Below are 27628 nucleotides of genomic sequence, written 5' to 3' on the forward strand. Positions count from 1 at the left end.
GGTTCCAAGGTTGCATGACTGTCTTAGTGAACTTATATCGGGACAAGCTTGTACCTTAAATTACTCAAGAATTGTTTTTTAAATTTGTTTGTTTATCGTTTGCTGCGAAGTGATCATGGAAATATTCACGTATTGATGCATTGACGTTGCTTTCAGGATTCTTTTCTCTTTCTGCGCGCGCACAGGATCTAGGTCCGTGCATGTGGACCCTGTTTCATTCCTAGCTCCGTGCGTGTAGACCCCGTGGGATTCTCACATCGACTTAAAAAAGATTTTAGTTTTCTCATTTATCTTACCACTTATTCCCGTTCGATGACACACCTCGTAACGGTTTATTTAATTACCCATGACTCTCTGTAGCTAATATAAAGTCAGCGACGGAGCTGCTCGCTTGAATGGTGTTTCACAAAGCAACGAGGTCAGACCTTATTATTTATCACAGTTTGGCACGTCGTCCATGGAACGCAGCTCCTGGCTCCCTGTTTTTCTTGCGTCTCAAACGTAATCAAATTTTTTTCGTCGAAAGAGATAAACAGGAGAAGGGGGCAGAGGAGGGTAAACGCAGAGGGTGAGCTCGCAGCGAGGATAACGAACACCAGCGTTTTCAAAGCGACCAGACCACGCCATAATTACTGGCTTTGTTTCGAACAATTTATATTAAAATGAAAAGCAATCTGCATTTGCAAATTAAATGCGGCCCGTGCTTTCCATTCGCGCTGCCCGAGGGGAGAGTGGGGATGGGGGTGGATTATCGTGATGAAGAGGCGAGCCAGCAAGCCAGGGTGCAGGGTAGATCGCGTAAAATCAAACGGATACTCGTGTTAATTGTGTGCTGGTAATCAATTGTCGTTCATCTCGTGTCATCTGTCCACTACACCCTGATTCGTAACTAGTCAGCCGTGGTACTGTGTAGTCTCGCTACAAGCTCTAAAATCTCTTCAAAAGTCCCAGACAATAAGTAGCTGGGCTCTAGAATCAGTTTGCACAGCAGAAACTTGAATTTGTCGTTTCAGAACCTAGGACCAGATATAGTGCAAGGATACAGTGTTGTCTCGATACAAGTTCAATGGTACACTCACGTGTTCTTCCACATCGCTGGTCCTGGCTTGCGAGACGACATATTCATCTTCTAGTGCGTCAGCTGAGCATCCTAATTAATGCTCTAGCATGACTCTCGAATCTCTCGGACGTTTTTGCTTCTTGAGGGAATCTCGTCAGGTTGGTGGCCTTCGAGGGTCGGGGTCGAAAGGTCGCGGAAAGAAGTAGAATCGCTCGTCCACCGATGTCGACCAATTAGCACGCTGATCAGGAAGGCTAATGGAGGTCGTGCTCAAGCAGCGTAACGCCTCTCGACTTCTGCTGCGGTCGGGAGACGTTTGGATTACAGCGAGCGCTCATAGCACGTATGCGCGTGACAACGCTCTATCGAGACTCTTTCCGAAGTCACTCGAGTAAAACATTTTTAAGGTTACGATTCATCGAGTACTTTTATTATCCAAGTGTCTTCTCAATTTCCTGCAGCTGGCGAAGTGTCTTCGAGAGACTATAGCTTCTTGGAACTACGGTGTTGTCACGACACAGGTTCAATTTTTGAAACAAGTCTTGGTCGCAGCTCGCGAGGAAGTAAATCAGAGTTTTTGCCGCGTAACCTGATCTTAGAAATTAGTTTGTCATATTTCATGAGCTCTCAGCTTATTTCGTCTCGCGAACCTGTATCGAGATGGAGTGCGTAGCTTCCTGCTGCCTGGGGCATCGTTCTCGATGTCTCGATGATGCCTGAGGCACGGCTCACCCTCGAGATTCCTTTCCGCGTAGAGAAGAGCGTTCCTTGAGACTTAGCATTCTTTCGTGGATACTCATCTTTATACCCGGAAGCTCTCGTCAGTTTTTTTTCACTAGATCAAAAGAAAGGTTACGACATGTAACCTCAGTCATACATAAATTCCCTAGGATCACATATAATAACGATACTATAATAATAATAGCCAACTATCGATTTTATATCATTGCTACTCAAGATAATACTGATAACTATTTGCACCCTTCGTACAGAATTCTTCTAGCGATATTCCTTAATTGTCACTTCTGGAACGTCCATGAGCGTTTAACGAATAGCTCATCACAGCGATTAGTGAGCCCTTATAGAAACATCTCTCTAAAATTTTATAAAGTTCGAGTAAATTCTACTTATGGGTCTATTTCGAAAATAATGTTGATAATGTTAATTCATCCCCGCAGTTATTTAGTATTAATTTGTATAATGCACATATTCATTCCTCTGATTTTTATAAATTACCGCACGTATACGAATATTTCTGTTGGAATGAAAACGCATTTGAAGAATTCTACACTTTTATTTTGAATCAGTTTTAGGGGTAACAGGAATTATAAAAAAAATCTGAGGCACGCTGAGGAAACGAGCAGAAAAGCAGTAAAAATTTCAACAATTTCATAGATGTTGCATGGAATGTTTTGCAGGGAATTTCTTCAGGTTAGAGGAAAACAAATTTTGTTCGCTGGTGATAATTGTTAAATGGAGGATTTTATTAGTATCATTGATTGGCAGGGAATTCGTTTTTTTTTTTAAATATTGCTTTTCTTAAAACAGTGTTGTTTCGATGTGAGCTTTTTTGAAGCTATCATTTGCAAATTCAAGTTCCTAGTAGATACAAGCTTGAGAAAGAGAATTTCTCAAGAACATTTAAAGTTTAAAATTCGGGAACTTTCAAAACTTAACAAAATTGGCACTTCAGAGAATTTAAAAATTCGAAATCATAGACTTGCGTATTTAAAACTTGGCAAAATAAAATTTGAGAATTTGAATACTTACAAACCAGAAATTTCGAAATTTTGTATGACAAACATAGCTTATAGTGACAGACTCGTCGTACCATAAATGTCCTTCTCTACTGCGAGTTAGTACTAATAGAGGAAGGTTGGCTACAGAGCGTACAGATGTACAGGGTGGCTTCGTTAACTGTCCATAGTGTTGTCTCAATACAAGCTCAATGCTACAGTCAACTTTCTTGAAGCTATTTCTTCATTTTACCTGGTCTCAGCTTGCAAGAAATTAAATTCAAGCTATTAGTGAACCAGTCCCCAAACTGAGCTCCCAGTTTATTCCAAGTCACAAGTTTCTATTGAAACAACACTGTGCTTAAGAGCCCCCTTTTCAGACGTAAAACTGGAATGAAAAAGTTACGTAACGTAATTTGGAAAACCGAGCAAGAGCAATGCACTGCATAACTTATTTGTTTCGCGTCTCCACGCTTTCCGAAGATGCTCGCGAGCGTAACCGCGAGCGAGTCGCTCGCTCCGCGATTTCACTGCGCCGCGCGTGAAAGTCAGGACGTCCGGTCCTTCGCTGCTAATGTAAGAAAAATTCTTGCTATGCTCCTCTATCTAGGCCAAGCTGCGCGATTTGCTGCGTTTCGGTTTTAATACCGAAAGGAATTTTTAAGCGAAGAAAATCGAGCGTAGCATTTCTCAGATTTTCAGTAGAAAAGAATGGGTACATAGTTTAATGTATTTTAATAATTAGCTGTGATTTGATATTATAAAATTTGTTTACTATAAGCACAGTGTTGTCTCGATATAAGCTCGAAAGGTATACTGTTTTCCTAGAATTCGAGTGTTGTCTCGATATAAGTAATTTACTTAGGCCACGAGGGGACAAATTTAACTTTTTAAGTAATACATAAATTGCCAATTGTTTTTATATTATGAGCTTGCATTGAGACAACACTGTATAAGCTACCAATTGATTTTAAGATCTGAGCCTTTATCAGGATACCACTGTGCCTATGTGTTAAATGTATTATTTTTAAAAATTGAAACCGAGTAATCAATACGGGGTGCTCGATCCTTATCAGATCGAGATATTATCGAGTAGCCACCGTTGTACGCGATTACATCGACTTATTCACTGTTTTCTACATATATGATCTCACTGTCTGCATTATAGGTGCACCCACGTTGCCGTCATCCTGACCTGCCCGAGAAATCCTCATGAAAGACTGGGAACTCAGTACTCAGAATAGCATCGGTATCGTAGCCATTTCTTTTTTATTTTTCCGCCTTTTTTCTGTTTCTATTTTCTATTACGCCGAACGCGGCCAAACCTGGCCGAATCTTCTTTCTCTGTTTCTCTACACGCCTCCTGGTGTTTCTCTTCCTCTCTGGTGATGGTGTACTCTTATCGCTGCCTCCCAACTTATCGATAAGTTGGGAAAGATAATTGCTACTGCGCGTTACACGCTCCCCTTCACGCCGTGTTATTAGTCGCGTTTTTCCCCCCTTTTTGTAACTTTCTACTCGCATAACGTTATGCTTTTATGTTCCCGATATCGAATTACATTTACATAACTCGGTGTCCGGGATTGCGTAACTTCGCGGGGTAATTAGTCGATGGATTCTTGGAATCCTCGATGAACGTTATTTCAGGATCCTCAGGCTCGTTTGGCAAATGGTTTTTGAAGTAGAATTTCAAGGGGGATCCGTCACGTTGACATCGGTTGACAATCCGCGATTATATCGATCGAAATTTTGTAATTAATTGATTAGTTTTCGTAAGTCGGGTGTTTTAAGAATTTTAGAGCTGGGATAGAGTAGGTAATTGTAACGCAGGGGTTAAATTTTTTAAAGAGAATAAGACTAACAATGTGAGCCTTAAGAGTGTTGAAAATTTAATTATACCCATTTTTCAAGTGATGAATATTAAATTTATTGGCATTTTCAAATATTCAAATACTCAATATTTTCAATTTTTAAGTCTACTAATATTCAAATTTTGAAATCTTAAAATATTCAAATTTTCAAGTATTCAATTATTTAAATTTTTTAACTTTTATATCTTGGAAACTTAAATTTTGAAATCTTAAAATCTTCGAATGCTCAGGCTCGAAATTCTTCAACTATTTACGTGTTCAAATCTTAAAATATTCGAACCTTCAAAGTGTTCAAAGTTTAAATTTTCAGAGCTTCGCATTTCAAAATTTTCGAATATTTAAATAACTGAAATTTTCAGTTTCGTAATTTACAAAATCAAATATTCAGATACTGAAATCTTTAATATTTTACTTTTCAATCTCTAACACAATATACAGAAATCTTTAACTTTTCAAATATTTAGTTCTTTAAAAATTTAAGTTTTCAGACACACAAATCTCGAACAGAAATACATCTGTGCCCAATGGTGGACAACCATCCACCAGCATATTCACTCCCTAAATCAATTTTTAATACCAAGGTGCACATGCACCAAGTTCCCAAAAATATATGGGGTAGAAGAGGGAGGTTACGCAAATAGAGCAATCGTCCCCTCACGTCCTCACCTCAGAAGCGTGGCACTTGATACGTCTCTTGACATGTCCCTCGATTCATCGTCGAATCGATTGCCTCGAAACACTGGAAGCAAAGCCTTCCATCGTCGTCCTTTCCTACAATCCACGCCCCCCTCCCTCCCTCCCCAGTGGCCACAACCGCGAATTACTTCGCAATTTCCCGAAATTGCGCAATCCGTGCAAGCTAATGGCCACCAGGTCGTTCCTGGTCGACCAGCCAGCCAGGCGAGTGGGGGTGGCGCGGCGCGTTCGAAGGGATGGACCGAGGGGGGTGGGAGCGCGTGCATTAATTAAGCAAAATCATAAAGCCGACGCGTGGAAAAATGTAAACGCACGGCCCCGTTACTTTCACGAACGAGATACTTCGCGCTTTGCCGCAATGCACTCGACTGCATCGCGTGCTGCAGTTTGCGTCAGGGGGGATTTTATCATTGACACCGTTGCCTGCGATTGCGGTTTCCTGCGCGAGCCCCCCCTCCCCCCCCCCCCCCCCCCCCGTTTTTTTTCGCTTTTATTGTTCGAAAGTCAATCAAAGTTGACCCGCGGCGCGCGTTTTTCGTTGGTTCCTTTTTCTGTTTTCTCTGCAGCGGTTTTTCGCTCAAACGTTAACCCACCGAAAGCTGCATTAACAGGTTGCTGAAGCTAAAATATGAGCCTGGAATATGTGGAATGTCGGTTATTTCATTTCTGCAGCTTTATCGAAAATAGCATTTTATCTAAAATAATTGGCGAATTTTATCTAAAATTTATCTAGTGTATTAGATAATGAGAAAGATCAGCGAAAGTGCTTGGCTCAATAATGAGCATTTAAAATTGAAATATAATAATTTAGATGAAATTAGATGAATTTATCTAATATATTAGATTATCTAATATAATTTATCTATCTATAGATTTATCTACTTTTATCTAAATTACTATTTAAAATTTTAAATATTCGTTATTTAGCCAAGCACTTTCGTTGATTTTTCGCATCAGCCCACGCTAAAGAGTATATTAATTCGCTTTTTCCATTTATCGAAAAGTTCTCTTATTACTGGAAGCCAGAGTAGCTACTTCAGTGTCTATATTTTTGTCTCTATATAAGCTCTCTATATGGACTCTGTTAACTTGGTCTTGGATCGGTTCACCTACCAATAAATTTATTTCACTTCACCTTTGGGTTAGAACTAGATAAAATGAGTACCATCGAGCTTGTATCGAGACACTGCGGGAGAGAATCGTTACAGATTTTTCTCTAAGACATTCTGCATTCTCAGCCGAGCTAAGTAGCCTGGAATAGATTGTCTTAACCATAAATCCTATTGCACAGCGCGATAGAATGCCAACTATGCGGATATCGCTTGATCCAGTTGATCAACCGGATTTTCACTGATACACAATAATGATATTGATTGTGTGATCAACGGAGTCAGCTACTGTCTTAAACTCACGAGTTTCTAAAGACTCTCGAAATCTGAATACCAAGGCTCTATAGAACTCTTTATAAGCCTCTTCCTTATCTCTATTTTCTGTATCCTAGAATTTACTAAGGTAATTCAGATGAAGCTACTTATATACAAATTTCACATAGTCTCTCACATAGTCTAAGTAACGACTCATCTCGTTCAAGAGAATCATTCGCTATAAGCTCGCCATTCCCTAATCTCTCAAATGTCTTAGACACTTACCTCAATAAGGAAATTTAGAATAAAAACTCCAAGACGTCAGATCTCCTGCATCTAAGTTTCTTGTTGGTACCCAATCGCGATCATATATCGAGTAAGATCTAATTACTTTCATCCACACGGAAGTAGTCCTGTAGAATCAGTTTAAACTGACTTTCTAAGGACTCACGGTAGAATCGAATATATGTTTAGTCTGCAGTAAATGGTTTTAGCGAAATCGCCGTATTTTGGCGTCTTCGAGCTCGCGCGAGCGAAAGAGCGCGTGTCGCAATGTCCCTTACTGGCTGACGGTTGCTGGAGAACCGGTCGACCTCGATACCTCGACTTGCCTGTGCCTACTACGCGTTAATGTATGTATTCTCAATATATATATATATGTATATACATATATATATGTATCGCGCTGGATTTTGCACAATCGAAGCCATTCGCTTCGCGGAAAATCCGAGCGATTCTCGCTGGAAGCGCCGTTATCCCACGTTTTTCCATCGCGAGTCCTCTGCTGTAACCTCTTATCGCGATTTCCAATCCCAGGCGTTATTAAAACGCAAACACGATGATTATATGCCATTCTAGTTTACGCTGAGGTGAATTGCACTTTCTCGCGCACGCGCATGCGCTTGGTCGCATAGTGCATTGGTTTGGGTCCGTAGGGGCATCATGGAGAGGGGTTGTATAGGGCCCTGATCGAGTTCTGTGTTTTTGTGAGCTGTAGGGGGAGTTTGAGAGATGATTGACTGTAGAAGAAAAGTGTTTGAGTGAGATGCTGAGGCTTTAATGAGTCTTTACTAGTTTCTGGGTGAGAGTTGTAATGTTTGGGTGCCTACCTATTCAAATGGATATTTAAATAGATATTTGACTCTTTACATCATGAAAACTTACGTTTTCAAATCCTAAACTCTTTAAATAGTCAAATACAAATATCTCCAGTACTTAAATAAGTAGAACTCCAGAACTCCATAAGTATTTAAATAAGTAGAACTCCAAGCAATCATACACAATAGAAAAACAGTAATAAAATTACATTTTTACTAGAAACATAACCAAAATGAGACTCGAAAATCAGGTGCGAAAAATTTAATATAAAAAATCATCTCTACTTTCATATCTAATAAAATGTACGTCATTATCTATAGCTCCTTTCATAAAATAAAAAATATAATTATGAAACACATAAAACAAACAGAATAATGCACTGTCAAATCCCTCCTTCACACACATATTTACTGTGTACTTCTACATCAAATCTACTGATAGATTCCAACAACTCTGTCGTCAGAACCCCACGAAGAAATCTCTTTCTTGCAACTCTCTTAATTCTCTTTCCCGCAATTATTTAACAAACAGTTCCTATTCGTCGAAGCGAACGAACTCATCGCGCATTCGCAACACGAGCGTCTGTCACTTGTCACCGCGAGCACACTAGTCAGTGTCGAGGGGTAAAGAACGCTGGAGGAGCTACGGGAGCAGGGGGTGCAGTCGGCACGATTCTGTAATCAAACAGGCCAATGGCTGTTTAAGGCTCGAAACAAGGTTGACAGTGGCTGAGGCCGATTCTCGGCACAGGGGCCTGGAAAATCCGGTCGAACCGGACGGGTCGGCGCATCAAAGGAAACGAAGTCAATTGAGGGAGGCGCTCCCCCCTCTCCCTCGCAGGAAATCGCGCGAAGGTGTACCGACGATCGTTAAGACGATCGAGCTGCAACAAAAAGGGAAAGTTCGCTGCCACTCTTAATGGTTGTCTTCGGACGAGTTCGCGACTAGCGTCTGCGCATGCGCAGAATCCCCTGCTTTCTTCTCCCGAGGTTTTGCGCGATCCACTTGTCACCCCCCTGTTTACAACTCGCGGGGTTTTTCGATTTTCGAGTCTGAAGTCTTGTCTGAGAATCTAAATCGAATCTAGGGAACTATGGCCATTATCGAACCTCTGGACTGTGAAATATTCAGATTTTCAACCCTTCAGATACCCAGTCTTTCGAATCATCAAACAGGGAAACCTTCAAATTTTGTAACTTTAATTCTTGGATGCTCAGCTAATTCTTGAAACTTTCTACATTCTATAGCTTATCGAGTAAAGGGCCAGGGTCTCTGTTACGACGTTTAAGCGGCGGCAACGCTCGAGTTCGTTAGAGAAAAAATCATCCTGTAGAATATGTTTTTGCAGCAAGCTTACGTGCACCTGCTGCACGATACTGAATCGCAAAGAATCGATAAGGCGTTCTTTTGAAGGGGGCCAAAATACATATCGTAGCCCATAGAAAACATCTAAAAGGGGAAGCCCTACGCCCCGTGACCCCATGAAAACACTCACGCACAGTGGTGCGTGTCTCGTAACTCGTGCTGTCGCTGGCCAACGCTTTGCGTCGCGACAGTCAGCCTTTCACCGTTACACCACAACATAACTTTCCACCCTCCGACGGACGCGCTCGCTAACCCCACAGCGTTTCGCACTCTGAAATACTCCGAATGGAATTAGCGGTGGCCCGGAGTTAGTCGAGCTTGCAGGACAAACGATCTTTCCTACCGTTTCATCTTTGCGGTGTTTAACGAACATGTCCGCAATAATAGAGGGCCACACAAAGGAAGCGAAATTTATTTTCAGCGACGATGCGTGAGCGACACAGATGCGCCCAGAATTGCGTTATCGACGCGAATATCAAATTATATTAATATAATAAAAATAGAATAAAAATGTAATAGAATAAAAATAGTTTGAGGTTTTCGTTTATCTGTGAGAAACTTGAAGGGATTTTTGTTTTGTGAGGGGAGAGTTTGATATACTGATATAGGTATTCGATGCAAGCTCGCAAGAGAGTGAAAGCTGATTTTCTCAGCTTAATTTTAGGGGTTGTGTTTCATTTCGCGAGGGATTTAACCAACCGAGTCACTTGAAACATTCAAAACTTCAAATATTTGAATTTGCAAACTTGGAAGGTGTTTAACTTTCAAATTCAAAATTTCAAATATTTGAATTTGTGAGCTTGGAGAGTATTTAATTATCAAATTCCAAATTTCAAATATTTGAATTTGCAAACTTCGAGGGTATTTAATTTTTATATACAAAATTTCGTATATTTGAATTTACAGGCTTTGAAGGTATTTAATTTTCAAAGTTTTTCAGTCCTCAAGAAGTCAAATCATTCCTTTTTCCAATGAAGCAGGAAGTCTATTAGGAAGGAACGTAGAATCAAAACGGAGAGGCGACATGATACGTGGCCTGTTGATTCACCACAATGAGGAACCGTACGAAAGGATCCTTGCCTAGAAGGATATCGTGCCTATTACGAAACCACTAAACCGCAAATAGCTAACTGCACTCTGCCGGATACGTGGAACGTGTAACTGCCTTTTTTTCGAGCCTATCCATCAAGTGTCTCATTCATTCTAAAAAGGACGAGCATTCCACATTTTTCATTCCTTTTTTACGTATCTCTAACCTAGCATCGCTCCTTCTAATTATACAGTGTTGTCTCGATAGAAGGTAGCCACTTAAAATCAGTTACAGCTTATACAGGGTGATCAATTTACCTGGAAACCCTGCGACTATTGGCAACACTTATTGTAAATGCTGTCAGCATTGCAAGTGCTGCCAACATACATTAGAGTGTGTCTATCGTGTTAATTAATTTCAATTTGTCTACTCGCAAGTCAGGACCAGGTGCAGTGAAAGAATACAGTGTTGCCTCGATAATAGTTCGCAACTTGGAATCAGTTTGAAGCTCGAGGGAGGTTAGGACTCGAAAAGCGCCTCGCTTAAAAGAAGATTAGACTCTCTGGAATTGTCAGTATCCAGGTTACACGAAAGATTAAATATACATAGAGTCACTTGATACTCGCGCATTCGAGTACTCGTAAAGCCTCGAAGTACTCGCGGACTACAGTTGAACCTGCGCGAGCGATATTCCTGGCTTTGCGCGAGCGTCGCTCGACCGAGACGAATCTCTTTCCGCGTATGAATCATCGTTGCGTTTCTGCGAACGCGCAGTAAATTACAAATTGCATTTCCTCGCGGTCGACAGGCTGAAAGCAGCCGACTGCCGCACGAGAGCCCGACTTAACGTGCGCTGGCTAGCTGGCTAGGAAGAGGTCGAATTATCCTGTCAGAAGGACAGTCGGGGTCTCGTCGTTTCGCTCGTGCATGTTTGTTAACGTGGCTTAATGAGTGGTAACCAAGTCACCGAGACGAGGGACGATCTGATTCGATTTCTCTCAATTAGAATTTATTGGGTTCGTAAAGCTGAGGTTATGTAGGTTTGGACTTATTTCGAATTTTTCACGTGTAGATTCTGTAGACCAGGCCTGTTCAGGTGACCTGGCGCTTGAGAAGGATTGAGATAGTGCTCATGTTTTGACAAAGTGGGGGGCTGGTCAAATAGAGAGGGCAGAGGCGCCAGCGCAGTGCTACGTTGTTAGGAGGCTATTTGCTGCTAACTAGGGACTTTGATTCTTATTTTTTATTGACAAAGTCCCTAATTTGCGGCGAATAGTTTGTCTCCTCTCTATTTGAGTTGTAAACTGTTTTATTGCTTTATTAAAGTAAGTTTCGAATTGTGAAATATTGGAAGCTCTCCGCCTTTCTAGAGATTCAAGACAGCATGTAAAGTTACTACATTAGGATCTGAAGGTACAGATGGATTAGCCAGTCGGGTCAATCTGGAACACCTGGGCGACTTAAATCATGTCAGTCATTAGGAATCAATAGAAATGACTGCAGTTTTCGATTGGCGTGAAGTGCTACATGGATAGCTGATTCAAGTGCTAGACTTGTCTCGCTTCGACAGTAGTGTTGACAAAGCTTGTCTCTAAGATACTTAAAACGTGTGTAGCATGAAGAGAAAGTTATAGCAATCTTACCACCCTGTCTGAATCCTCCACCTCTCTTCCCTCGGACAGGAAACCCACAGATTATATTCTCAAAGATTCTCCTCTCCCAGCTCGACGTATCAAAGGGATAATGTCTGTTCCCTCACTGGCCAGCTTTTAATCCAGATGTTCTGCCTCTGAGAAACGAATTGTCTCTCCTGCTTATTAATTACTGAATTCCTTAAGCAAGGGTCCAGCAAGTATGTCTAAAATGAGAACTTTATGCTGATTTGTTTGAAAATCATCATTCAAGTAATCTTTTATAATTCATTCATTCCTTCCTACGATGTTAAACTTCTTTTTTTATCATGAAGGGCCTGATAATCATAATGCATATCTTGTTCCTCATTATTCTTCTGCTTATCTTGATCTCTTCGTCCCACCTCACACTTCAATTAAATGTATCGATTTGAAAACCTTGGGGGTCTCTCCACCACACGTCATGCTTTAACCACATGCTACGGTACAGAAATTCGAAAGATTTCTTCATTTCACATAATATTTCACACCGGATGTAGAGTTTTGGGAACCAAGACTCTACTGCATATTATAGTTCTACTGGCTGTAGAGGTTCAGAAACCGTAGAAAATTCCTTGCCATACATTCTTCAAACTGGATTTAGTCTCTGAAGATCCAAGATGGTGCCTCCACCGAACACCATATTTCTACTAGATGTAGAGTCTCGGAAACACGAAGGCTTTCTTACCTCACATCGTACTTCACTTGGATGTGTCGACTTGTAAACCACGAAGCCCTCCTTACCACGCATTCTACTTCGATTGGATGTGGTAGTTCTGGAATCATGAAGGTCTTCTTACTTCACGTCGTACTTCTTGATGTATCAGCTTAGGAACCAACACGGTTCCCTTCTTCTAGGTCTAGCAAGTCAGGGATTAGAAGGACTACCTATGCTGCTATTAGCAATATCAGCTCAGAACCGAGACGGTCCCTTTGTCGCGAGTTGTACTTACTTCTCCTGGATGTCATGACTCAGAAGTCACAAGAACTTCGACGCCATTATTGAATGCAGCGGCTCAGAGGTCATGCTGATTCCTCTAGCATGCTTCTTTTTCTCAACGTGATCGTTTTACTCGCAAAGGAGACCCAACTTAAGTGGGCCGCAGACTTTTCTTCGTACCATCTATACTGTCACAGGTAGAATTGTGAGTAGACCTCAGAAAGCCCTACATGGAGGTGACTTAGGTTACTTAGGTGAATTTCAGTCGAATGATTCTCGAAGTTCACCCCAACGAATATTGTGTCTAATATTTCGTTACATATGAACATCAATTTCATCAGAGTTTTTGATACTCCATTAGTTTCCTCCAATTTTCAACACTTGTATCTTCAGAATAGTTGAGTGTCTATCTACAACAGTACGAGTATCATCAGAAAGGATATCACATTTTTCTCGCCAGATACTAAAGTCAAACCTGACCTAACCCAACTCAGACCTCTTCTGAACCTGACCTAACTCTCAGAATCTCTACCTCCAAAATACTTAAGTATCTTCCTTCGACACTTTACGAGCAGCCACAAGGGTCAGGTCTCCCTGTTATATAATTCGCGCACACGAATTTCCCTTCACATTTTATCGTATTTCCAAAGTTAATATAGACGTAGAATTATTCACGTAAATAATAACACACAGTGGTTGATAATGTTTTATAACGAAACGTATTTGTGTGCAGGAATGCGGGGAGCATTATTTAAACAGGTGTATTACTTTATCCGATAACGAGAGGATCGTGCTCGTTATTGTAACGACCTGTGACATCAAAACTGTTGTCTGTGACAAAGTGCTCGTTTGCTTATCTGAAATTACGCAGTTGCACTAGCGAGCTTGTGCTTTTTGGAATTTTTTGATTGTTCACGTTTTTCGTGATTGAAGGGACGCACGGAATGTGATATCGTTTGTTTAATTATACAGCATATCGTTGCAGAGAGTGTTAATTAATTATACCTTGCTTTGTGAACAATTTTTTGCTGATATTACTTTATTTTTGAGTTGTTTTAGAATTATACCTAAACACGTGTGTTTATATAAATATAGCTACCATGTGACTAATTAGGAGGAAATTATCTGGAACATCCTGGATTATCTAGATTTCATCTAGAGCCCATTTTTCGAAATCCAACGTTTTAAATCGGTACCAAAACAAAGCATACAGTATCAGTTTTTAAAATCTACTCTTAATATTGCATAAGAACCTCTCAGAAAGTACAAAGGATCGTTTTTTATAAGTTTAACAAAGCAGCTGAATTTTCCCAGAATGTCTCATAAATTTATAAGCACATATAGTGTCATTATATTTTTGATTTTAGTAAAAAATGATCACACAATTTTTTAATTAAAGAAGTAATGGTAAACAAAAAGTTTTACTAAATTTTTTTTAGCTTCGATCAAATACTTCAAGATACACATCCCAGAAGCAATTTATTATGCGTGAGGTGCGGTAGCGAGGCATAAAGACGAGCCACCGTCTCTTTATTTCATTTCATGTCCTTTCGCCCGCTGCTACTTTATTGCGAAATTCATTTATGTTGTCGGCCCGCTTGAGAGCCTGGCAGACACCCTAAAAGGGAATAAAAGCCGTAATAATTGAAGTCATGACGAACCAAAGCGCTCATTAACCCTCTTGATCTTTGATTCATTAAAAAGCATTAAGGATACTAAAATCAATTTCCATTGGTACGAAAATATTTGCATTTATATTAGATTAAATACATAGTTAGAAGCTATTCAATTTGGAAAAAATTGACAAATTACAGATTAGATCCAATAAGAACCTTCATTGCTAGTAATGTGGTTTCTGATTGGCTTTAAGCGTTCTTCTGAATCCTACGATTGGTTCAGTTAGAGGGGCGAGATTATTTATCGATCAATCATGTCTGAGTTAATATTAAGTACCTTCAGCTAGGGGTATGTTTTCTTTCAAGATATGCGTACATTTGTATAAGCAGTAAGAGTAAAAAAATAACTAGTGGGGAATTATCCTAGTGTGTAACTATGCATAGTTTTTCAATTTCTTTCAAGTAGTTTAGGTTATGTTTCCAACTATAAATTTCCACGCATATCGCGTGCACAGTATCAAAATTTTCACAGTGAAAGGGTAAGATTTTGTTAAATATAGACTCTTAAAAATAGACTAAAATTGTTTCTGGAAAGGATTAGATCCGTTTAGAGTATCAGGAAATAGATTTGTTCAGTTAAGACAACATGAGATCACAATCTGGGCAAGGTGAAGTCTTATATTCTAGAAATCGAGCAAAGAGTGATTCGCGTCTGGAAAGGTATCAAAACATGTAGTAAATAGTGTGTTTTCTTATTTTTGCCGTGTCAGCAGGTTTCAGCAATCTCTCTTAGTCACGTAGTTTGAAACATCCTGTAAAACGCGTGCCCGTGGACAGATGCATATCCTGGTGCATATGAACTCGACCGGCCGCAATATATTACCTCGCGCGATGTCTCGTGCAATTTACGTACGATTATGCAGATATGCCCGAAGTGCGCCCACGTATGCACGCCTCTCCCAGAACAGAGAGATGGGGAGGAGGAGTGAAAAAGAGAGAGAGAGAATCGGAGAAATGGAGAGGTTATAATCAACGATACCAGACGTCTGTCTCTGTTTTTCATACTATCGTCATCCACTATTACTGCGTCGTTTAAACGATCTTCTATTAACTAACTCCAAATTATCTGCCTATATTATTTAGCCGAAATCATTTGCGCGATTTTACTCAGCTCGCAAATTCAATGAACCAGCGCGGCTTTTGTAGAGGAAATTTGATGTGCTTGTTGGGTGCAAGTCAATTGTTGGGAGGGAACAATTCAAATTCTTGCTGGAAAAATTTATTTGAGTTCGGGTACTTTAGTACATAACCTCACTTTTAGTGATCTACATATGTAGAAGTTTGGAGAGAGAACTGGTTTAAAATGCATATTATCAAGCATACACATGTATAGCACAGTTTTTATGCTCTTAATATCAACTTACTATTAATTTAAACAAGTTAGTCGTTTTGCTCGTTACTTGTTTTAGACATGTACTCCCTTTGCAATTCTAAAAGTGGCATGTGGCCACTAAACTGGTATTGGTCTACGCGTTTCTGTTTACGTTACACGTGAGAAGGTCGAGTAAGATTGCTGATACCGGCTTCAAGTACTCGTTTTCACAATTCCCACGTTTATTCCAAAATGGTATACCGTATTTTTTTCTCTTTTTTTCACTTCAATTGCCAATTTATGATGCTAGTTAAATTTAACGAAAGAAGGCTTCTGAAAGAGGTTAGAAGCCTTCTTAGAAGGCTTAGAAAAGGTTAGAAGAGGTTAGAAAATTCACATTTAGCGTTCCTGATAGGCATAAAAAATAACCTACAGAACTAATAGCAACTTTAAATAAGCAGTCCCAATATCAATCGATTTGAATCTGTGTTACAATTTTCATGTTGTTTTATCAAACTTAGCCAAATGTAAGTTTAAAGTAAGGTTAGTTCGTTAAAAAAGGCACACATGCGCAGATCGTTTCAAAATGGCGTATGACAAAATTAGAAGAACGTTTGCAGAGATTAGGGTCGTGAATGAGAAAATCGAAACTCGGAAGCGGTCTCGCCAGGGTGAAACTCACCTTTGGGTGTAGAAACGCGCGCGTAATACTCGTGTGTAACAGGAAAAGGGGGCTCGAGGGGAAAATTCGAGCGGGCCAGATAACGGCCGGCTACGGACACGTGTAGAAGCGTGCAGCCCATTAATGCGAACGTGTCGTGTTGATCTATCATTGTCCTGTAGGCAACGGTGATATACACATCTGAGGTTGATACATAATAGATCGCGAACGCAGCCTGGTACGACGCAAATAGCGGTTGCAACCCGCGAATGTACGTTCTCTATATACTGGGTGGCTTAAAAATATCTGCAAATACTCATCTATTTCACAGGACTCACACTCATCCTTTATTCACTATATGAATGTCTCATAAGTCTCTCTTATTCACAAAAAAGAGAATAAGAAAGAAGAATACCTTTGGAAATTGATAAAACTCTAAATCTGCTATCTCTTGATATGCTAAAGTAGAGAGTTAGACCCTCTCTTGAAGAGTTGTTTATACACAAATTGCACTAAATAAAGAGTTGGATGTTTAGGGGATCACAGTAGTTCAAGCTGCTATTCGTTTAAAAAAGAGACACCCGATAGATAGGCTGATTTTGTGTCGCTAGATCTCGCTTTTCGCTATTTCTATTCCGCGCGTTTCTCTGGCTCATGCACACGCGTGTGGAAACGTGCGAGCGGGTAGCCAGTGGTTTTGCGACCTCACGACCGGTTCTTGAATGAGGCTGCGAATGAGCTTAGATCGTTTACAGAGATCGAACCTCAGCGCAGAGTCTCGATACAGATCAGAAAGGGAACCGAAAATATACTGACGGAGCTATTTTTATCTGCGCCTACGTGAGGCTATTTTGGACCACTGATCCCACGTAAAACGCGTATCAATTAAGGGAATAAGTGCTCTTGCCTAGAATTCCTAGCATTGGACATCCTCACAGATAATCTTCAACATCCTCGAAACGACACTTGAATACAGTTATTTGGATACCAGAGGTTTGATATTGGATTGTAAATCATTGTTCGAGATGAAGTATGGTAGCTGTCCAGGTGTGTAGATAATATCTGAAACTAAATTCTGTTTTTATTTTAGAGTATATGAGTTGTGGCCTAAAGGACACCGTAAAATAGAGGACTCCTGGGAGAATTTAGGAACAATAGAAAACTTGATAGCACGTTGCTGAACTAGATAAGGTGTCAGCTAACGTGGAATACTAAAAAATAGATGCACATCCTCCAGCTGAACCTAGGTTCCTGAGGACCTTGTCAGCTTTTAGACTATCAGATGTTTTTCTTGGGGAAGCAGACCTCAGGTGCTTGGACTCAATTTGAGACAAATGCTTACACCATACCCTAGGTACAGTATATTTCAGTAATCCTCATACGATTTCCTTTTCGAATGCTTTCTAAAATCGCGTTAGGTTCATCGTAGGTAGGCTCATAGTGACTCAGAAGAAACTGGGCGTCCAAAAGCAAGAGGTCCCACTAGGTCCCACCTGAGTCAAGAGCAACTATCATAACAAGCTACAAAAGAGAACGAATCTCCGCCATGATCTCTTTTAAGATTCTTCGAACCTATCGTCACATCAGAGACCCTTTCAGAATCGATTTATTACTGCTTTCCATGTTTCTGTTGATAGTGAAGTGAGCCGAATTAGCGAGGCAACAGAAAAGACCAGAATTTTGATCCGAGCGCTATGGAATTAAATCACTCTTCATTTTAACGGTAGGCGAAGTTCGCAGAGTTTGAAGTTCCCGGGCTAACTCGATTAATGGATACTCGGTTTGCACGGGATTACTCGTGGCTCCGTAATTGACTCTAATTCACACTGAAAACTCGTGACTAATGATACAGCAAATTTCACGGCGCGAGGCTTCTTGCTTCACTGATCCATAGTCCTAAATCGATCTCAGATTGCCAATAGTCCCTAGTCAGCAGCTCACGTTGTCTAAATGTGAAATGAGTATTTTGAATTATCTACGTTCATCTTTTGTTTGAAACTTGAGTTCGTAAAGATAAATCGGTAAGAAGTAATGTAACCTAACAATGATATTTTAAGTAGACAGTGACAGTCGCTAGACTGACTTTTTAGGGGCCCACTTAGCGGTAGCTTCAAGATGTTCATTACTGTTCCTCGAACGCTATAAATGCATCCAACTTTCAGGTAATAAGGTTACTAGGTTCACCCAGGAGACTTCAGTTTGACTTGAGCTTATCTTTCGGTATTTTCCATCAGCTGACATCTTACCTAGTCTGCCAGTCTGTTGCCAATCTCTTTACTGCCTGGATTGAGTCCCCTGCTTCATGATATCCTTCAAGTCACAACTCACCAGCTCTATCAAAGACACATGGGCTCTGCACAGACGGTTGCAAAGCACAGTGTGAACATTTGACCCAAATTAAGACCCAACACCTAAGGTCTTCATCCCCAACAGGGACATAATTTCCATAGCTCAAAAGCTACGAAAGTCCTCAAAATGGTAACTCTGAAATATCACAGAATCGTAGGCAGTCATCGTGCCATTCACTCGCGTCTTCCAATTCAGCAGCAGGAAGCTAGAGCAAATGGCTTAATTAAAGCAAAATAGTTATTAAAGCAGGCGAGTTGTCATCAGTGTCATTTAAAGTGTCCCGGTAGCTGCGAAACTCTCTCATTAACGGGCTTATTAAGATCGCTCGGCGATTAATTTCAAGCTTCGCGAGCTGTTCACGGCGCAAAGACAACAAAATCTCTCGCGGCTCGTGCTTGGCAATCATTTCTCACGGATATTGCGCGCGCGCGATGCTCGGCCCACGCGGAACGCTTTTACCGCCCAATATGTACGAGCCATTGTCTCGGGAATCATTATTGTTTTGCAATGTTGAAATTACGGGCGGATCCTTCGCTTTGTGCGCGATACAGCTCTCAGGTGGGGAGCAGGGAGAGGAAGGGAGGCACCATGTGTGCTTGAGTCCTGTTCGACAACTGGAAAATTATTTATTGGAAGAATTGTGTTCATTGCTGGCTACTGGTGCACGTTCCTGGACTTCATGACTGGTGTATCGACAGCAGGATTGCTTTTGAAGACTATTCTAGATTCACACTCGAAACTAAGCGCAAAAGCTACACCCCAGTGTAGGTGTAGATATTTCTCGAATCAGAGATCCATAAAGAGGTTCCTAAGTGTCTGGGTAACATTTTCTTGCATTCTGACAATTTTGGATGACAATCTAGCGATCTCAAAACAGGTCCAATTATAAAATACACCTTGGTAATAGGATCTGATCTCGCAAGAAATAGGTTAGATCTCAGCTAGCTTATGGACTCCACGAAGATTAATCGTTCACCGAAAACCTGAGACACTAGCGTCTATCAGAACGACTTGCGTGGGTGGCAGGATTCGTTGTACATCGTCACGCATAGACCCTCTAAATAACTTCGCGGGACTGTCTAGTCTCAGCTATTTGTGGGTAGCCATGCAGAGCCAGATCCTGGAACTTGAAGTAACTTTAAGGCGACTCGGTCTAGAGACGTCAGGATTTATTTGGCGATCTCGATTCATTAGCGACGTCACGTGTTTATGGAATTGCGGCATTATTAACATTTCTGCGCGGACAAGGTGTTAGCGGCATAAATCCTGGACGCAGAAAAATTCTTCGGCTGCTTTCCTACTCTTTCCGCCAGCCCACGCGAAAGTGTTGTTGGAGGACAGGTCTCCGGCTTTCCAGCGTTGCAATTAGTCTTCCACAGTCTATGAGCTGAGGAAAAACAGTGTTGCTGTCATCGTGAAGGTCTTCAAGATTTTTAATGTAAGAGATTGATGAGTCCCATAAATGAATCCCAAGAATTCTTCTAGAATAGTTTTAAAGCTACTACTTGAGCAGCTGGTGTTTCAGTTTTCTAAGACCCATCATTTGCTATAATTGAAAATCTCTGCTCACTCTTTCTACTTATTTTGGGCCACTTGAGAGGGTGTCAAGACTTCCACCATGTTGCAGAGCAAAATAGGTAGCAGCCAACAAACGTGTCCCATTAAACAGTGTCTCATGGACAATTAACTTTGCTAACTCTAGTTTTCTGTCAGGTGAGGAGGTTTTAGGACATCCACTATATTGCAGAGTATCTTTCTGTCTATTTAACCTTATAGTCCAAGGTCTCTCATAGTCCAAGGCCAGCACAGTCCCAGGAAAGACGCCGTAGGTTCTTGCGTGTGTAAATCTGACGCAGATAAGTTTTAAAGATATTATCACATGATGCAAAGTCAGAGGCCGTCGGTACTGCGCGTAGATTTGAAAGTGGTAGCTTATCAGGAGAAGGTGTCGGCAGCTCTGACAATTGAACGATATTCAATCTGACTCAAGGACTGTCTTCTGAGCCAAGGAGGCTGTATTATGACTGATTTAATTACCACGACGGAATTGCCATTTCCCTCGCGATTACGACACCCGTTAGATCGTTGGATGCTGTTGAAGCGAGCTCGCATGTCGACAATCGATCAATTACGATTTCTCTGAGCGCTCGTGCTCCCCTTTGCTCCTCTTCTCGCGCGATGAGGTGCTCGATATGCGAGCCAGCTCCATTGTTTAAACAATGACAGGGCGTGTCGACGTTAGCACGAGATTTCCAACGGAAGGGGGAGATACAAGACTATTTCGATATAAGCTCGCGAGGTGGAATCACTGAAGAACTGAAAATACGAAAGAATCGCTTTTGATCACATTTCCGATCCTGCAAAGGACTCTTGCTGTGAACAGCGAGAAAAATGATTTTAGCTCAATGGACTTATAAGGAAAAAAGGAAAATACTATAGAATGCTAAAAAATTTCAAGATTCAGAAGCAAAGTATCCAATCTTTCAAACTCTTTTGAACTCCTTAACAGAGACCTAACTTCTTAAACTTCTGAAAGGGTAAGCACATTGTTACTTAAACTTAAAATACTTAGGTTTTCTATTCACGATATTAGGTTATACTTTGTGGTAAATAATTTTCCGTTATGAGCTTATAACGTGTAGCTATATTTCTGAAGATTAATTTGTGTGCCAGTGTATATAAAACGAATGAAATATGAAAGCTTTTTTTACTTTCGATAATAAACAAACATAATAAAGAAAGAAGCTTATATCGAGTATTATTACGTCATTTCTACAGTTATTATTCATGATGAATATCCATTTGTGTTGTATGACTTGTCGTATGAAACAATACTTAGCATTATTATCTTTAATACTTCTCACCTGCCAGCTGGCGAACTCGATCTCCAGCGAGTATTAATCAAGCTTCGGAAATAGGGAATCTGGTTGAAATCCCTTACCTAGTGAATTATTTTCTTCCCATTTTACGCGTAAGAGGATAAAGTTCCCGCTGCAGGTGGGTATTATGTAATCGTATTAAGCGCGACAGCGTATGTCGCACAACTGGGGATCATCAGCAGACGACCGGTAGCGAGGCAGGGTATTTCGAAGCTAGCAGTTCCACGAAGTAGATTCTAATTACGCTTGAAGATTTGATACATGCCACTCCCCCCTTTCATCCTTTGCAGCTTCAATCTCCCCCTCGCACAGTATCTTCGCGAGGAAAGCCTATTCACTCATTCTCTTCAGCTTTTTTCGACGATCAGCCAACCCTGAGGGATGCTTCAATCTCCTCCACTCTGCTTTCGTATGGCCCTCTGACTGTTCCTGAGCCATCCTACTCATGGGACATTTTTTACGCTCGTGTCTTCGCCTATCGAGGGATCCTGCGCTGGAGGACTAATGGCTGGGCAGAATGCAATTTATTTTCGTTGAGCCAATCAGGCTTGGAACACGCTCAGAAAATAGGAATATGGGGTAGCGTTGGGTGGCGGGAGGGTGGTTGAAAGATTTATTCGGGAGTTTGTCCGTTTTCGCTTGGGTGCGAAGCCCAGAAAGGAGGAAAGAGGCGAGAGGACACTAAGGCGCGGGTGCTGGTAGGTTGAACGTCCGCTGCATTGAATATAAATAGCCAGCGACGTCCACCTCGTCTTTCGCTCCCTACCTCGTTTTTTTTCTCCTCCCCGACCGTCGATTCCTCCAAACAGCCGCGGAAACTCCGCCAGGCGTAAATTTAATTAGCAGTCGATCTGCTCCCTTCACGAGATTCATTTTAACGAAATTATAATCTGCTTTTCCCTCTTTCTTGAAGACCTACGAATGAAATTCTTGCCACCCTTTGAAAGAGTCCCTGCTGACCTCGAATGTGCCTGATTTCTACCATAGTGTGCCTCTCGAGGTGGTTCGAAGATTTTTTGAGGAGGAGCCTAGGACACTTGAAGAAGGAAGGAAGTTTCGAAGGCTGTGGAAGCTTTGTTCCTTTGGTAATCCTTAGAGGTCTTTAAACCTGTCAAAACTTGAAAAATGGAATAATGTTCATGAACCACCCTACCTCACAGTTAATGAGGGTAGTTTACAGGAAATTTTGAGACATCTATGAGAGTCTAGAGTCAGACTGAATAAGTTGCTTAAGACAATATTATAATCCCTCTTTTAAAAAAATAAACCAAACTCTACTGCCACGATCTAGTATCCCAGTCTCAGGGAATCCTCATGAAGCACTCTCAGTACGACACTCCTTCGTTATAATCTCGATGCTACATATACCATAGCTCGGAGGTAGTAACTCATTGTAAGGTTCTATTCAGTGAGCCACAGCCATAGCTTACAGGATCTATACTGACTCTTAGCTCACGTCATCCGTTCGCCATTTTTCTGAATGAAATTACTGTCCTGAACTCGGGACAAGCGAAAGTTTGCGCGTCTTCGCGTCGATGAAGTTTTCAAGTGGGCAATTTAAGCGGCAGTGCTCGCCGGATTATCGCTACGAAAGCGCAGGCAGCTTGTCTGGTATGCCGAAATCGATAAAGTACATCCACCGCTGACTCTCCGCCTCTCATCCCGCGTAGAAATTCGTTTGACGTAAAACGGAGACGAAGACGGACTGCCTTTATCGCGGTTTTCAGGCTCGTCTTATCCTGACGCAAATTTATAACAAATTTCGATGGAAAATATTCAAGAAAACCTTGTTGAGCTTGAGCTAAAAAAAAAAAAGAAAAAGAAAAAAAAGAAGGCTGAAGATCAGAGGTATCTCTTTTAAGGGTTAATTTGGATTGAGGACCGCGACGAAGGTAAAATAAAAGAAAGTGTCAAAAGGTGTCCATCTCAATCTGGTGTCCATCCAAGGTTCAGAGAACTCAGTTGTCGAACGCTACCTGAAAACCAAGGTCGCATTTGACCTTTTCAGGAGTCCAAAACTGGGTCCAGGTCCATAATGGAAGCAGAACCGGAAGCTGAGGGGAGAGCCTTGATGGTCATCTCGAAAGTGAAAATTCGAGGCGTTGAGTCTTCTTTTGGTAGCTGACGAAGGTGCCAGATCTGGTCTCCATCCAAGGCTCAAAAAGCGCCTGACAATCAGTTCTCGAGGGACGTAGAAGCAGAGAGGATCGTCTTTTATTCCATACTTCTCCCCCTGCTCCGCTTGTGTCGACAGCAAGCGCAACAGATCGTGGTTCTCAACTCTCGAGTAGACAATTGCAGTTCACTTTTCAAAAGCTGGTCTCTTGTATTTTCCGACTGAAGCAAATCTTCGTTTGTTGCCTTCTTTGTGAAAACTCTGCCACTTTGTCAGCCAAATTATTAATTCCGTTCTTCAGAAAATCTTCTATCCTTATCGATGGACTCTTCACCAAAAGGGTAGAGCAATTAAGTACCTCATTGAACCTTTAAAATCAAGCGAAAGAAATTGCGAAGGATGGACACATGGGTGGCAAATGGGGCTACTAATTGGAAGCTTAAAATTAGGCTAAAGGGATCGCAGTACCGAAATGTGATGTTTCTGCATTGTCTGCGTTGCAAGTAAATTGCGTTGTTTTATTCGCAGGGAAAGCTATCGCGTCATTCTGTTAATTGACAGATCATCGTCGAAATCTGGGGTGGCAAGCGCCATCCCCCACGCTCGGTTGTGCATACATCGTCACGGCCTGTAGAGGCTGCAAGTGGGAACGCGGAATAGGTGGAGAAGAAAGGACGGACAGAAGGGAGGGGAAGAGAGAGAGAGGAGAGGACGGAGGGACGAGAGGCTGCCGGTTCAGCTGCATTAATTAAACTAGCGGAGGACAATGAGCCTGTCTGCCGGCTCGCTTGCCTCGCCGTGTAATTCACGCCTCTCATGGGAGAGGCACCCTTCGACTTTGCTTTCCAGTTTGAACCTTTCTATGGATAATTACCTACGCCTCCTCTCTCGCTCCTTCCACCTCTCTCTTTTCACGAAGCATCCTCGTTCTTTCGCGACACGCGTTGTGCTTTCGAGCGTGCACGGTGATGAGCTCGACGGTTGATTTAATAAATGCGAGCGAGAACTGCTTGTGTTTGATACTTTTTCGCTTTCCCGACGGGACATACGATTTCATCCCACGGTTAGAGACGAGAGGAGGCTGAGAACGAGGGTTTAGAGCTTGCAGGCTATATGTCCTAGGGTCTAGACCTCTGCCTTTTAGATCTGTATTTACGAGATTCTAGGACCTCGAGACTTTGGAAACTTGAGATTGAGACTTCAGGACTCTGGTAGTCTGAACCTTGAGTCTCTGAAAGCTTGACAGTGTAACTTTGAAGATAGAAGGATCAACACTCAGAGCTTGAGAAAGAGTCCAGATTCTAGGTCCTAGGGTTTTCGTGAACCTAAAACTGAGACTCCAAGATTCTGAGAACCTAAATCCTGGGACTCTAGAAGCTCAAAGCTTTGAAGCTACAAGGATCAACCCTGAGAACTTAGGAAAGGAGCCAACAAAGTAGAGACCTAGGTTCTAGATCCTAGGGATCTTCGAATCCTCAGACTGAGATTCCAGGATTCCAGTAGCCTGGACCTTGGAGCTCCCATAGTTCGACACTATAAAGGTGCTCTAAGAACCTTAGAAGTCTAAAAGCTGGCACCCAAATGAAATCACATTGGCAACAAGGTTAACTTACCGTTGGTTCAGAAACTAACCTTGAGTAAAAGCTTTCAGTAGATTTCAAAGCCACTCTAGAACCTTTTGAAGTCACTACCAATTTCCAAACAGACGTGTCGATAAAACCAGGTCTTTTTAGATCCCTCTAGCTCGTTGGGTACAATCTCGCAGCACCGAGCAGCGCGCGGTTCGTCTTTCGCGAGGTTTCTCTCAGAACTGCGGTGTAAAGTCAAGCGAATGGTTACAAATTGAAGACGCTAATTTACACACGGTTTCGCACTCAAGCTCGCCCGGCTTCTCCTCTCCCGCTTGTTCGCTTCTGCTTATTAACTCGCGCAAGTTTACGAGCCAGCTTCCAACGGCTAACAAGGTAAACAATGTTTGGCAATTATCTCGGTTAAATGATCCTCGCGAGACGCGGCTGCTGGATACAACGGTCAGGTAAGAGGAACGATGGAGACAGCTATCCTCCTGCTACGTGAAAGTTCGCTGCGTCTGGGTTAGGAGGGTCTGCATGCAGCCACGTTTTAAACTGCACAACATAATGCGCTGGTGATCGAAACGACTTGTTTCAATATTTTATCTCCTTTTTTTTTTATCGAAAAAGGCTAATACACCTTTTACTGTTTCTATCGATAGGTAACATTAAAGGCAGATAGCTTTCTAGCGTGTTGCTGTTAATTGAATATTAGTTAGAGATTTAATGAAGCAGAAGATTGCAAACGTAGATTCAATTTGAAGAATTCAATCAGGAAAGTTTCTTTTTGCTTCGGACGAGTATTGGTCTGAATCTTTCAGATCTTCAGTAGCTTAGCTTGCCGCCCAATGAGGAATAGGATTTTATAAGCTACCCTGTAATAAGGACACCAAAAGTCAAACTTTAGGAACCAGTACCTGAACCGATGAGTCATACGAGTTAGCAGGAGTTCAGCACCATGCCCCACTGGTGCATGCAACGTCTTCAATGTGTTAATCCTTGTATCATCTCCGCAAACGGATTGATCATCGATGCAAGCATTGATCATCCTTTCCTGGACCATCGCGTGATGCTCGCTGGCGTAATTACATGGTCCATGTGCCTCCTATTCCCGACTATCGCTGTCCTCTGTTCTCCTTTCTTTTCGTTCGCCTGAAACTGGTTCCGTCACACGCATACACGCTCGCCTCCCTGCCGTCTTATGCAAATCGATTAACGGTGCATCCACGCGTCTCGCTCCTCCGCCGATATTGCTTGATAAATATTCACCGTCTACCCCACCCTTCCTCCTGTTTCATTATCCTCGATGATCTTCCGAACTCCTGTCGACTTGAAAACTTTCCACGTGGGCTAGCGATTGCAGGCAGGTCCTATAAACAGCTTGAAAGAACAAATTTGGAAGATTATATAAATTTAAAATCGATGTAGGCTTAGCTAAGTGGTCCAATATAGTTTCTATTTGGGTCCTCCTAAACGTTTCGATTAAACGATGTAGTATCCAATGTAACGTTACCAAGGTTATCATAGTACTAGACAGATCAGTTGTCTCTTAGGTACACGTCTCCAAGCTCACTGTTCACGCGAGTGTGAACCTCAAATTTCTATCTTCTTAAGCAAAAGCAGAGTACCCTTCTTTCCCTACCTCTGAGTAGAGCTTGTCAACGGCTGTTATATTGGAGCTTTGCTCGAGCCGCGTCGACAGAAGTGGCAGTGGAACCAAAGCGAGAGGAGGATGCTGAAAAAAGAAGGAGGGGAAAGGGAAACCGGTTCTTGCCTCTCCAGCTGTCTTCTGAACCAATCTGGGGAAGGATCGAGCGGAGAAGTGGTCTAGGGTCGATCGAAGATGAGCCGAGGCTTGTTCGGAAAGGAGCCCAGTTTCGCTACCTTAGACACCTCTTATTCCAGCGTCTTATTGCATTCGTGTTTTTCTGCGGTGTGATCTACCATGTCACATGTAAACGAACACCGTGGATAGCGTTTCTTGGGCTCGAGGAATCAGCTGTTCGATGGAACGGCAAAAACCTTCGAGGATCACCTGTCGCCAGTGTAACCTACCCGCTCCCGTTAGGCTAGATACCTGTTCCCAATCCTCGTTGTCCTAGGTCCTGCGCTCACGCTCCTGTAACCAATCGTTTTTCGGCGGATTTTGACTTTTCGCAATCGTTCACTATATTGCAAGGATCTGTAAACTTTGGAACTTCAGGATTTCTGTGTAGCTCTTTAAATAGAGCTTT

General features: G+C 41.8%; 1 protein-coding gene across 7 annotated transcripts in view; it reads left to right on the forward strand.

Moving 5' to 3' along the window:
* Positions 1–27628, forward strand: part of Scalloped (TEA domain transcription factor 1 homolog scalloped) — a 106815-nt gene that overhangs the window by 37183 nt on the left and 42004 nt on the right. For 5 of the 7 annotated variants that reach the window (XM_076386777.1, XM_076386781.1, XM_076386782.1 and 2 more), the window contains exon 2: positions 3965–4045. The exons of the other annotated variants lie outside the window; for them this stretch is intronic. In XM_076386777.1, the coding sequence (XP_076242892.1) occupies positions 4009–4045 (37 nt within the window). In that variant the 5' untranslated portion in view covers positions 3965–4008. The remainder of the gene's footprint in view (positions 1–3964; positions 4046–27628) is intronic. 7 annotated transcript variants of the gene reach the window in all.

The sequence above is a fragment of the Calliopsis andreniformis genome, chromosome 10, assembly GCF_051401765.1.
Source record: "Calliopsis andreniformis isolate RMS-2024a chromosome 10, iyCalAndr_principal, whole genome shotgun sequence".
Classification (NCBI taxonomy): domain Eukaryota; kingdom Metazoa; phylum Arthropoda; class Insecta; order Hymenoptera; family Andrenidae; genus Calliopsis; species Calliopsis andreniformis.